General features: G+C 49.3%; 1 protein-coding gene across 1 annotated transcript in view; it reads right to left on the reverse strand.

Annotated features, from left to right (window-relative positions):
* Positions 1 to 12979, reverse strand: part of Lrrc74b (leucine rich repeat containing 74B) — a 37107-nt gene extending 24128 nt beyond the window's left edge. Inside the window, exons 1-8 of the mRNA XM_036198313.1 lie at positions 12878 to 12979; positions 12544 to 12709; positions 11730 to 11872; positions 11275 to 11407; positions 10237 to 10443; positions 5188 to 5297; positions 4235 to 4350; positions 368 to 446 (exon numbers count right to left, since the gene is read on the reverse strand). Coding sequence (XP_036054206.1) covers positions 368 to 446; positions 4235 to 4350; positions 5188 to 5297; positions 10237 to 10443; positions 11275 to 11407; positions 11730 to 11872; positions 12544 to 12709; positions 12878 to 12979 — 1056 coding nt within the window. The remainder of the gene's footprint in view (positions 1 to 367; positions 447 to 4234; positions 4351 to 5187; positions 5298 to 10236; positions 10444 to 11274; positions 11408 to 11729; positions 11873 to 12543; positions 12710 to 12877) is intronic.
* Positions 12980 to 13414: the final 435 nt, after the last annotated feature.

The following is a 13414-nucleotide window of genomic DNA, read 5'->3' on the forward strand; positions in this document are numbered from 1 at the left end:
TTTGCTGGCACCCCGTCTTGTGGCCTCGCCCCCCACCTGCAAACCTGAGGAAAGGACCCTCTGGACACAAAAAAACCTCAGGTGTGTCTAAACTGGGGACAGCAGAAGTCCAGGGAAGAAGACGGAAGGAAACTGGGGGATGCGCTGCTGCTCTCCTACAGTGGAACTCAGGGAAGCAGGAGGGAGGACTACAAGGCGTTGTCACAGCCACTGGGAAAGGGGTGGAGAGTCAGAGGTGGGAAGTGGCCACAAGAGGCTAAGATGATGAGATGCCCATGTGCTGTCTGGGGCTGGCAGGTGAAAGAGCTGTATGAAGAGACACAGGACCAATCTGTGCTGGAGCCTCCCCAACCAGACTCGAACTTACAATAAGAATCCGCAGTGTCTGGTTGACTTGCAGACCCAGTCCCAGGCTCAGGGCCCCTGTCATGGAGATTCGGTTGTTTCTGCAACAAGAGAGACATATGTATCATAGTTAATCAGCCTAGGTACCCACTGATACATGGATAGATAGGTCAAATGCAGTGTGTATCTACAATAGAGTATTCAGCCACAAAGAAAGAAGTACCATGTCATTTGGTGGAACAGGAAGGATTATGTTAGGTGAAATAAGCCAGACAAAATGCCTGAGAACAAGCTTTCTATCCTACACAAACACTAATAACAACAGCCTGGAAAATATACTAGTAATTATCAGAGATCAGGAAGCATATGAAGAGGAGAAAAGTGAAAACAAACAAATAAATAAATAAATGGAGGCTAACTGGGTCAGCGCACTCTGCAGGCATGTATGGACCGGTCACATCTAACACCCCCCGCCCTGTGGAGATGAGGGGATGCCTGCTCCTAGGCTCTTTAAGCTTGGAAGATGCTCCTGTATGTCTTCTGCCCACTGGCAACACATACCCATTACCACAACAACATCGGCTCTGGAGCCCACTCCTCCCTCCCCTCCGAATTGCCAAGCCTACATAGCTAATGCTGACTTCCTCTTCTTTCTTTCTTTCTTTATTATTGTTTTATTATTATTATCATGTGTTTTAATTTTATACATCAGCCATGGGTTCCCCTGTCCTCCCCCACCCCTACCTTCCCCCCAGCCCCTCCCCTCCATTCCCATGTCCTCCCGGACCAAGGCACCCCTGGGGATTCATTTAAACATGGTGGATTCAGTACAGGCAGGTCCCCTCCTTCTAGGCTGAGCATGTGTCCCTGTGTAAGCCCAAGGTTCCAAACAGCCAGCTCATGCACTAAGGACAGGTCCTGGTCCCACATCCTGGGAGCCTCCCAAACAGATCAAGCTATTCAATTGTCTCACTTATCCAGAGGGCCCCCCCCCCTTTTTTTTAAGGTTTATTTATTTATTATGTATACAGTGTTCTGCCTGCATGTATCCCTGAAGGACAGAAGAGGGCATTATATCTCATTATGGATGGCTGTGAGCCACCATGTGGGTGCTGGGAATTGAACTCAGGACCTCCAGAAGAGCAGCCAGGGCTCTTAACCTCTGAGCCATCTCTCCAGCCCCACCCCCACCCCTTTTTTCTTAAGATAGAGTCTGCTGGGTGGTGGTGATGCATGCCTTTAATCCCAGCACTTGGGAGGCAGAGGCAGGTGGATCTCTGAATTCAAGGCCAACCTGGTACACACACACACACACACACACACACACACACACAGAGAGAGAGAGAGAGAGAGAGAGAGAGAGAGAGAGAGAGAGAGAGAGAGAGAGAGAGTTTTCCAGGACAGCCAGGGCTACATGGAGAAACCCTGTCTCAAAAGAAAAAGAAAAAAGATAGCCCTATGCATTCCAGTTGAGCCTGTAACTCTTATATAGCTGAGGATGACCTTGAACTTTTTATTTTTTCTGCCTCTACCTCCTAAGTGCTGGTTGACAGGTATAGAAAACATTGCAATTTCAGACTGGAAAAACCATTGAGTGCCATAGCCAGAGCTTTCCAGATAGTTCTTGAGGTGCTTGAATGACAGTAATGTTGAAATGCCAGCAGCAGTGAAGCCCTAGATCCCACTTCAGAAAGGAGCAAAGACTTTACCATTAATTGGATTACTTTGGCTAAAAACCCTTGTTTGCTGATAAGCTGGGACTGAAGAATCAGCTTCGATTATAATAGATCACTACCCCTGAGGTGAGACCTGTGCATCTCAGGGACAAAAGGGAAGTGTCCCCCAGGGTCGGCACTGGAAGCTAATCCAAGGAGACCAGACTACATCTGTGGATGAAGCTGGCAGAGCGTGGCAATGTCCGAAGTGGAGCCCGTGCAGAACTGGCTCTGAGAGTGTGGAGGATGCATGGAGAGCAGCTGAGGCATGCTCCTTGTTGTGTGAGGGGGAGGCCCAAAGGCACCACTGATGAAGGGAGGCCTCGGTTGCCATGGAGACCTCAGATGTTTGGAATATCAGGACTGGGATGTCCACCAAGACACAGGTGTGGTGTGGAGTCTAGGAAGACAGTTGTGCACTTCAGGTGGTGGAGAGCAGGGATGGGACCCGAAGATGTGTCTCAGATGGCAGACATGGCTACAGGTTGGATTCACACGGCCAAATTTTACTTTTGCCCAGGTGTGACTGTCTCTACTTCCCCAGGGAATGAATAAGAATGTTTACATATGTAGCCTGCTTTTGATTTGATAAGACTCTAGTAACAGACTCCAGACTTTTAAAGTTTTTTTTTTTTTTGAGCTGAGGATAGAACCCAGGGCCTTAGTGCTTCTAGGCAAGCACTCTACCACTGAGCTAAATCCCCAACCCTAAAGTCTTTTTTAAAATTACGTTTGAGTGCAAGTACCTGAGGAGTTCAGAAAGAAGCCATCCAGTCCCCCTGAAGCTGGGGTTGCAGGCAGTTGTGAGCCATCTGATGCGGGTGCTGAGGACCAAACTTGGGTCCTCTGAAAGAGCAGTACATGGTTTTGAATATCCAAGAGACTGTGTTTGTAAGGAGACTTTGGACTTTTTTGTTTGTTTTGGTTTTTTGTTTGTTTTTGTTAGGTTTTTTTGTTTTGTTTTGTTTTGCTTTGTTTTTGAGACAGTATTTCTCTTTGTAGCTTTGGCTGTCCTAAAACTCACTTTGTAGACCAGGTTGGCTTCAAACTCAGAGATCTGCCTACCTCTGCTTCCTGAGTGCTGGGATTAAAATCATGTGCTACCACCACCTGGCTGAGACTTTGGACTTTCAAAGAGATCTTGGATGTTTAAAGTGTTGGAATTTTTTAAAACTATGTATATGAGCATTTTGCCTGCATATATATGTACCACGTGTGTGTCTGGTGCCCATGGAGATCAGAAGAGGGCATTAGATTCTCTGGAAGTAGAATTATGGATTATTGTGAGCTACCATGTGGGTGCTGGGAACCAAATCTGGGTCCTCTACAAGAGCAACATTATGCTCTTAACCACTGAGCCCTCTCTCCAGCAACCTTAAGTGTTGGAATTTTTTTTTTTGAGACAGGGTTTCTCTGTATAGTTTTTGGTGCCCATCCTGGAACTCACTCTGTAGACCAGGCTGGCCTTGAACTCACAGAGATCTGCCTGGCTCTGCCTTCCGAGTGCTGGGGTTAAAGGTGTTCGCCACCACTGCTCGGTGGTGTTGGAATTTTTAAGGACTATATTTTACATTGTAAAATAAACATGAGGCCTTGGGGGACCAACGAAGGGAAACTACAGCTTAAAGTGTGTGTGTGTCAAGTTAACAAAGAATGGGTGTGCTGGCCAGTTTTTATTTAGCTGGAGGAGAGTCTCAGTGAGTAGGAATTATCTAGATCAGGTTGGCCTACAGCACGTCTTTGGGGGTTGTCTTGATTGTTCCTGGATGTGGGCGGCACCACGAGCCAGCTGTAGAACGGGAGAAGCTGGAAGATGACAGCGAGCAGCAGCATGGGAAATGCTCTGCTCTCAGCTCTTGACTGTGCGTGTGGTGGGAGTCCCCTGAAACGCTCACATCTAACTACACTGGAAGTCGGATAAACCTTCCTCTAAAGTAGCTTTTGGTCACTGTGTTTCGTCACAGCCACAGAAGTGAACCATAAGACACCACTCCTGATTTACCCACAGCCTTCCGGCATGCTAGACAAGCACTCCACCAGCCTAGCTACACCCCAGCCCTCTTGAATGAGGACAGAGCTTGCTGTAGGATTAAGATTCAAGCCACACAATAGCAGCAGTATGAACAGCATCTAGATCACTGTGTGACCCCGAGACCAGCACCCTTGTTTCTCACCTCATGTTTAGTTCTTCCAACACGTTGTTGGCCTTGAGGGCCTCACCTATTGCAGAGGCTCCGGAGTCTCCAAAGCCATTATTCGAGATGTCTAGGACTTTCAAGAATATATTTGCCTAGGACACAGAGAGCAAAGCTGTGAGTTCACATCTGATGGTGCAGAAAGCCACAGTCTCCACTTCCAAGAGAGCCTGAGCAATGATGAAAGACAGAGGTCCTGGGACAGAGTTAGCATGAGTTCTCAGGCAGCAGTGACCAGTAGGGCCAAACAACTTGAAGAGCAGCAGAGGATGATGGGTAGAGCTACGGACAATTCTCAGAGATGATCAATCCACATCTATGTGGAAATTCCCAAGGCAGGTATCCTGGGGTACAGAGAAACTGCATGGGCCCAGTGACCTGGTGGCAGGGTACTGTATGAAGCCTGCCCAAGAGACTGTGATCAGGGAAGGGTGGATGCTCTAACCTGACTCTTTCTGTCAGGACTACCCCACCCACCAACTGTAGTCAGTCCTGTAAGAGGGCATGGTCGTGCCTGTCATTTCCAAGGTCACTGTCACTGTGGACAATGAAGATGCCTCAAAATACCCTGGACGGGCTTGAAACATGTTTCCCAGATCTATGAGCTTTCAGGGAAGCACCGGGAGGGTGTGCTGGCACACAAGGAAAAGTATCTGTGTGTTAATAATGTCACCAGACTGCACAGATGGCCCCACCAGCTGATGTCTGGAGGAGGCAGCGACATTTATCTAGTCATGAAATTACATGAGACTCGGTGCAGTGCATTGTCATTTAATGGGGGCAGGAAAACAGACCATCCAAGGTCACCATGAAAGTTATGCTGAAAAGGGCTGCAGTTCATGTCTGAAGAGCTGTATCATTAAGAACGGCTCAGGGACAACTTCCCAAAGGACAGGCGGGCTCTGGGGACTGAGTGGGCAGCTGTCTCATACCTCCAGACCCTTGGCAAATGCAATGGCTCCCAGGCCTCGAAGGTGATTCCAACTGAGGTTAAGATCTGTGAGTCCTGTGTTTTCTGCCAAGGCAGGTCCAAGTATCTCTCCTGAGGAGCACAAAGAGATATTTAAAAAAGAAAAAAAGAAAATGCTATGTTAAAAAAAAAATGACCTGATGCTCACCATGTGTCAGAACTTTTGTTGGGGAGGAGGGTTACAAAATTCAGTGTATACCTGGATTACCTGCAAGAAACGTGTGTGTGTGTGTGTGTGTGTGTGTGTGTGTGTGTGTGTGTGTGTGTGTGTGTGTGTCTGTGTGTGTTTGTGGAGCTCAGGTGCCCCAGGGACTTACAGGCTGTGTGTGTGTGTGTGTGTGTGTGTGTGTGTGTGTGTGTGTGTGTGTGTTGTGTATATGTGTGTGTATGTGTTTGTGTATGGTGTGTGGTGTGTGTGTGTGTGTGTGTGTGTGTGTGTGTGTGTGTACACTGGAACAGGGTCTTGTCCTACAACACAGATAGGTCTAGAACTCACTCTGTCACCCAGACTGGCCTTGAACTCCAGATCATCTTCTTGTCACCTCCACTGTGTTGACAATATGGATACAAGCCACCACGCCCAGCAAGGAATCCACACACAATTGGGAAGATATGAAGTCAAAGTAAAGAGATCCCAACTATTCTAATCTACAGATGGAAAGGGTAGAGAAGCAGTGGTAGTGTTGGTGGGGTCTGGAAGGAAGGACAGAGCAGACAACCTAGAATCAAGGAATCCACATGTATGCACATGTGATAGACAGCAGGGATGCAAAGTGAAGCTGGGTTGGTGCTGGAGTTAGAGGAGAGGCAAGAGAAAGCAGGTGCAATAACATAGGAAGTAAGGGCACTTGAGAGTCCTTGAGTGCCAAGCTGGGTTCACAGGAGCTTCTGTAAGAGCTGTGAGGCAGGCTGAGCACTCCAGCAAGGTTCCTATTGGCTGGTGGGCATGACAGAGACAGAGCCCTCCAAGTCTGGCAGCTGTGGTGGAAAAGAGGAGGAGCAAAAGGAAGTGGGTGGAACTCTGATAATACCTAGCATGTCCAGTGGGCAGGGGCACACCCTACAGCCAGCTCTCATTCTGTTAGCACTGATGGGTGTGACCCCGCCAGTTCTCCACAGCCCCAGCTCCACCCTCGTCCCATGGTTCTCCATGGTACCCCTTTATCTGCCTGGCCAACCGTATCTCAGCCTCATAAGCTGGGTGTGCAGACTCAGGACACCACACCTGTCTCTGCAGGCTGTGTGGGCCCCTCGGAACCCATGTTTACTGTCCTTCCACTTCCTGTACTGTTCTAGCCTGGTGACTCCTTACAGCCTCCCAACCCTGGCTGGTTGATCTCTGTGCCTGGATTAGAATCCCTCAAGGATCCAAATCTGGCCTCCTCTCATTATCTTGGTGGCTGGAGCACAAAAGCTGGTTTGAAGTGCTCACAGGGTCTAGGTATGGTAGTCCACTCCTATAACCCCAGCATACAGGACACTGAGGGAGAGGATCCTTAGTTCAAGGCTAGTCTGAACACTGTAGTGAATTCCAAGTCACCCTGGGCTGCATAATGAGACCTGATCTCAAAAACCAAACCAAATTGAGCTGAATCAAACCAAGGAAATACATGGTGTGAGTACATGAGTGTGTGTGTGTGTGTGTGTGTGTGTGTGTGTGTGTGTGTGTGTGTGTGTGAAGCCTGAGTGCTCCCAGCCACCTGCTTGGCTAGCCCTTGCAGCAGTAGGGCATTTTAGCACCTTGGAGAGTATCCTGTGCCACAGCTAAGGTTTCAGGAACTGTCTCATCCAGGGCAGGATCTGATCCCTCTAGGTTCTCAGATGCAGGATCCTCCTGCATCTCCTGGACACTGCTAAGTCTGGGAGAGGACTGGAGGGTGAGGCACACTCCTGCAGGTGTGCTCTCCACTGTCATAGATCATGCATTACTGAGATTCAAGCCCCTTCACCCCTCAGGAACAACCTGCGATCCCCTCTTGGAGAGACAAAACAGACTCACTCTGCTCTTCCTCCCTGCCCATCCCCCTACATACCTTCATAGGGCTTCAGATCCCCCAGCCCTACTGTCTCTGTCACTTGTCTGTAACTCCAGTTTCATGGATCTGATGCTACCTACCTTCTGTCCTCTGGGCACTCACACATGTAGTACACAAGCATGCATGCAGGCAAGCACTCATACACAAAATAAAATAAAGTCTACTCTAAGAAGCTTGGTCCCCAAAATTGGGATGTGGCAGATGACACTATCTAATGGTCTTAGGCCACTTGGGGTCCCCTTGAGGGACCTGTATGACTCCAGTCTCTTCCTTTTACTTCTTTCTTTCAGACCGTGAGTTGAGTGGCTTTTTTCTAATGCTTGCTCAGCCACAGGACCAGTCCACCAAAGGTTGAAATCTCCAAACTATGAATTCAAATGCACTGTTTCCCATTGTGAGATGGTTATCAGAGGTATTCCTTATAGTAAACTATGAACTCAGATGCATTGTTTCCCTTTGAGAGACAGTTATTGGAGGTATTTGTTACATGACAGTAAGCTGGCTCCTAAGTTCTCAAGTTGCAGAGACTGCTACAATTTGTCAGAGTCTGAGATGAGCCCTCCTTTAGTTCCATTGACTTCCCACAATAATTTTTTTAGAAAACAATTGACTTCAGCAGTTAAACTCCAGAGCTGAGGTTAGTGCCACTCCACTCAATTATCTAAGCAGCTTGGGACAGACCAGAAATTCCAAAACTCCTGATTAGACAATTGTCCTGAGACAACTACAGTGTCCACTACAATGCAGACACATGGGCATCTAAGAATTTGTGTCAGGTGCTGGAGAAGTGTCTGAGCAGCTAAGTGAACCAGAGGACCTGAGTTCAGTTCCCAGCACTGCTACTGGGTGGCTTACAACCTAACTCCTATTGCAGAGGATGGGATTACTATGAGCCACAGGAATATGAAATAGAAATTCAGAATATGGTGAAGCTATACTTGGAAGAATCAAGGAATTCTTCCAGAGGAACCCAAATTTCAAGGAGCATTTGGTGTTATTTGGCTCTTAATATATCAGCTGTTTCCTGCTGTGAATTTCATGTGCGCTCTATACTAACAATGTATTTATCTGAAATACCTTTCAAGCATCCTAGGCCAAAACAGCAGACAGAATAAGCTTTTCAGACCAACTGCTGATCTGAATTAAGGTAAACACCCTTATGGAGACACCGGCCTGTCCCCTAGGCCTAAAAGATAGGCAGAAATTAGGTACATAGCTTTGTTTCTTGTGCAAATGAAGCAGTCCAGAGCTACTGACTCAGTACAGTGAAGCCATGAGGCAGGGTTCCTAGCTCGGAGCAGAGTGGCCCTGCTTGACCAGAAAGTAGGGCAGAGTTATGCAGATTGTAGGTGTATTGAGACAATCACAAGAGTAGGGGAGGAAGGAACGAAAATGGGCAGAGAAGAGGATGAAGAGGAGAATGAGATGGAAACAGCTTAGATAGAACAAGAACTGCAGTGGGTAGCCATCCCAGCATTGGCCTGGAAGTTCCAACCCCCACTGAGGCTTCGGTAATGGTCACGCCCACAAGGCGGAGCTGAGGGAGGAGGCTGAAGACCCAGGATCGAGAGGAGAGGTCTCTCTTGGCTCTGAGACCCTGGACACTGGAGTTAGACCGAGGAGAGTTCTCCAGAGAACACCGCTGGACTGCGCCATACCTTTCCCAGATCCTGCAATCTACCCCTTCATTTGTAAGTTACCCCACAAAATAAACCTCCCTTTTAACTACGTGGAGTGGCCTTAATAATTTCACCAATACAGAACAATGAGGGGAGAGAAGGGACAGAGAGGAGCTGAGCATGAGAACAGAACTGAAGCTGTGTAGATAGAATTTTATCTTAGAAGAATAAAGTGGACAGATGAAAGAGCTCCGTGTACTTAGATTCTTTTCCCTCAGATTATTGGCACTGTTAGTAGTGTCTCTTCTGGACCCCAATAGTTTCTGATGTGGGATGTCCTCTTCTAGGCTACACAGGCACTCACACGTGTGTGACACACACTCACACACATTTATATAAATGAAGAATTTGCTTCAGCCATTCCAGGTGACAGAACCTCCTAATGCAGGGCCTGGTGACCCTTCCATGATCCTTCCATGACCCTGCCATGACCCTGCCATGACCCTTCCCTGCCACCAAGCTGCCCCCAAGTTTCTAGGCTCAACTGATCTTCCAAGTAGTTGATTCTATAGGTATACCTAGCTTTGATCTGTGTAACTGATTGGCACATTTGGAGATGGCATAGGTAGATATTCATATTCCTGGCAAAGCGTACAGCCTGTGCAAAGGCCCTGGCGAGACCATGACTGGGTCAAGTAGCCAATCCCAGTCCTTCACAGCACTTAGTGTCCCCCACCTCCACAGTGCTGGTGACTGAACCCAAGATCTCACATGCACGAGACAAGCACCTTACCATTAAGCTGTATTGCAAGCCTTTTTACAAAAGCACTTGGGGTGAAACCTTCATACTTTCAGCTGTGAGCTGCAGGCCATGTAGCTTCTGCTTGCTTTCCAAACCACAGCCTGATCATTCATCCCTGGATCACCCGCCCAACCACACCAGTCTCTACCGGTCTAGGAAACAAGCCTGCGTGCTCACAGTTCATTAACATGCTCTTGCCATGGCTGACTCGGTTCCACCCCACACACCCCACACATGTTCACTCTATAGTGGTTGGTCCATCCTTTTCTAGAACCATACGTTGTTTCTTTTGGAAGGCCACTAATTGCTGAGAATGGTCTTGTTTAGTGTATGTTTCTTGAAGTCAGGAACTTTGTTTTGGTAGGTAGATTCAAACAGTCTGGAATTAAGAATTCTGTGTGGTTGAAGGAGAAGAATAACCAAGAGAGGGATGGTGAACAGATGCCAGCCAGCACAGGGCTATTTCTGGTAGAAGCTGGGTGTGGCCCTGCCCATCCCTCTCCCCTGCCACCAGTGGATATGCATGACACATGACTACCCAGACCCAGTATTACCTGCCAGGTCATTGAGCTGGTTATAGCTGAGGTCTAGGGACTTCAAGCCCGTGGGAAGCAGCAGAAGAGCGGCAAGGTGCTGGGCAGCCTTTTCCTCTAGCCTGTTCCCCGCCAGCCGCATCTTCTGCACAGCTGAGTTTAAGGCAAGGGCGGCACAGATGGCCTGGAGCCCTGCAGCTCCAATCTGGTTCTCTGACAGGTCCACATCTGAGGGCAGCACCACTGCTTGGTCAGTGGGAGCCGCGGCCAGGCACCACCCTCTCGCACTCCTGCATCTCATAAACCTCCAGGCCTGAGGCAAAAGAAGGGACCTTGCAATCTGATTATTGAGGGTGGCGTGGTGGCAGCTTGCCATCTATTGGCTGGGTCACCTTGGGTCTCTGGTCTATCCATCCCATGATTGTCTGTCTGTGAAGAATGCTGTGGCAGAGGGCCAGCCCCCTGTTGATGGTTGCTGTCTTGTAACAACATAACCTCCCACAGAAGCTCTCTGTCTGTCTGTCCTATGCTAGGGAGTAGGACACTTGTCAGTGTGAGCTCAGATGTCCGCTCGGGTCCACTTCTGCCACCTCCTTTGATGTTGGCCACAGCCCAGAGAGCTAAGTGGTGCTGCTGTGGTCATTTTACAGAGTAAAACATGGTCATGCTGCTTGCCTGGGTCAGCTCCATTGCCAGAACTGTCATCAGCAAGCAGCCTCACCCGACTCCCACCTTGCCCTTCCAGTCTATGGAGACACTGCTTCTCTGTGCCTCTCTCATCCTGCACTCAGGTGCTGGGAGTCTATCATGTGCACAAGTGGGGTGATCACCAGAGGAGTGATAGCCATGAGATGGGTCAGGCAAATAGCAGCATTCAGCATTGGCTACACCAATGAGGAAACTCCCAGAAAGTCACCCCACATGCCTCACCCTGTGATGAGGACCCTCATCTCCTAGCAACACCCCCAGTAAGAAGGCCTAGTAAGGGAGCCACTTCTCTGAGGAAAGGGGCCCCAAGTGTACCTGCTGCTCAGACTCAGAAACTCAGCATCTACCTACCAGAGATAATGCTGTTCTTACACAGGACGTGGGCCAGAGCCTCTGCTCCAGCCCCACAGAGCCCATTGTCCCGAAGATCCAGACACTTGATGTAGAGATTAGAGGTCAACATGGAAGCCAGAGCCCAGGCCCCCTGGAACAGAGCAGAGAGGTACAAGGGGCAGAGGGACACAGGGCCCTAAGGGGTCTCTGGTCCTCCCCAGATGCAGCTGGCCAGAGCTCCCTCCCATCTTCTCCAGGGAACATGTGCTTCTCCCTCTAAGTGCCAATTAGATCTCATCTCCTGGAGCCCTCATCGCTGTCTCAGCCTCCATCCTGTCTCTCAGGCATGGGAGACAGGACAGGCAAGGCCCAGGGGAAGGCTGCGAGTTTGTGAGATGGACTCAAGGACAAGATGGCCACCATCTTCCACATCCTTCCTGCCAAGCCTGGTTCCAGTATCCCCTGACAGATACCTGAGGCCCCAGGCCCCGGTGCTGAAGATTCAATTTGGAGGCACTCCCTTGGCGCAGAAGACAAGAAGCCGGCACAACACTATGGGCCTGGCAAGACTCCAGATAGAGGGTAGGCAGGACCAGTTCTCCAAGTCTCCGAGTGCCTAACAGTAGACAGGGACAAAGGAGGAGCGCTCCATTGGCTCAGCCCCACCCCTTCCTGCCCTTGCTGTGATTCCTCCTGTGTCAGCAGCTAGTAGCTCTTATTCCACATGAGGACCTCATGGCTAAAAAACCAAAAAACAAAAATCCTTTCTCTGTCACAGTGCTAGTCAGAACCAATGGGAGCACGTGCCTAACGCTAAAGGGTATGTTGGCCCCACCCCATCGGGTCCAAGCATTACAGATCACATTTTCTTCCATAAAGTTGGTCTCCAACTTGCTAGTGGAGGAGAACCTTGAACCCAAGGCTTCAAGCATGCTAGGCAAGCACTCTGCCAACTGAGCTACATTCTCAGCCCACAGGTCATAATGTCTACAAACACCTAATGGTGTTTAATAATTCTAAATTAATTTAAAAATAATTCTAAACAATTCTAAATTCAATACATCCATTAGCTAAGTTTTTTCCTATAGGTTAGAACACCCGGTCCTGAACCCTTCCAGGTGGGACACCAGTAACTGTCAGTGTGTTTCATTTACAGTTTATTCTGCAAGACAGATCTAAGCGATGGGCTTCCTCATGCCTCCAGGAGGGTAAGGGACTTGCTGCTGATAATGAGGGGTGCAGCCCCACCCACTGAAGGGTGCGGTCCCATGCCAGCCAGACTCTTACCACCTGCCTGAGGAGTCCAACCAGGACCCCACTCGGAGGATGAGGCACCTTCTGTTTCCAGAGCAAAGTGTGAATCTTCGGTCCAGAAATTCTTGGCCTCCACGGCCTCTGCCTGGCGCGTGGTGGCTGGTGCTTCTCCCTCTTGATTTTCATTTTTCGTAGACTCCTTGCAGGGGACCTTTCATGTTTACCCTCAACTTCCAGTGGGGGCACAGCTCACTGCCAGGAGCGCTTCCTAAGGATGTGGGCGGTCCCTCTGACTTCATTGACCAATCGAATTTGATTTGCGGGCAACAGGTGGTCACTGAGGCCAGTAATGGTGCTGCCCTCCCACCACACGGTCTCCCTGGGAACCGGGTGTTGTTTGTGGCTGCAGAAGCACCACGACCTTGGCACACTCTTCACCAGGGCTGACTACCGCACATACTGCTGCCATGCACGGGGTTGGTCATCTCCTCCATGTTCTTTGCACGGACTTTTCCAGTCTGACTCCAGAGTTTGTATTTGGGGGCAGTAGGCGGCTCCAGGGAAGACCTAAGGACCCTGTTAGAGTCTAGCAAAGATTATTCTCTGACGCCACAACTATGCTGTCCTGCCTGAGGGTCTCAGTGTCTTCTCAAGAGCTAGTCTCCCCTATGCTGCTGCTCCAGGGGGGACATCTCAAACCTAACTTGACCGGTTACACTTTAGAATATGCAAGTTTGAGCTCAGATCCCCTCCTGTGGGCTTCTGTTACCCCACATTGGTCACTGCCCACCCTGTAAAGAAGTGACGTGGATGAGCAGGAACAGGATTACTCCTCTCTATATGCATAGGGTCCAACCCAAGGACTTTGGATAGGATGGGAGGCCTAGATCAGCTGGAGTTTGGG

The sequence above is a fragment of the Onychomys torridus genome, chromosome 8, assembly GCF_903995425.1.
Source record: "Onychomys torridus chromosome 8, mOncTor1.1, whole genome shotgun sequence".
Taxonomy (NCBI): Eukaryota; Metazoa; Chordata; class Mammalia; order Rodentia; family Cricetidae; genus Onychomys; species Onychomys torridus.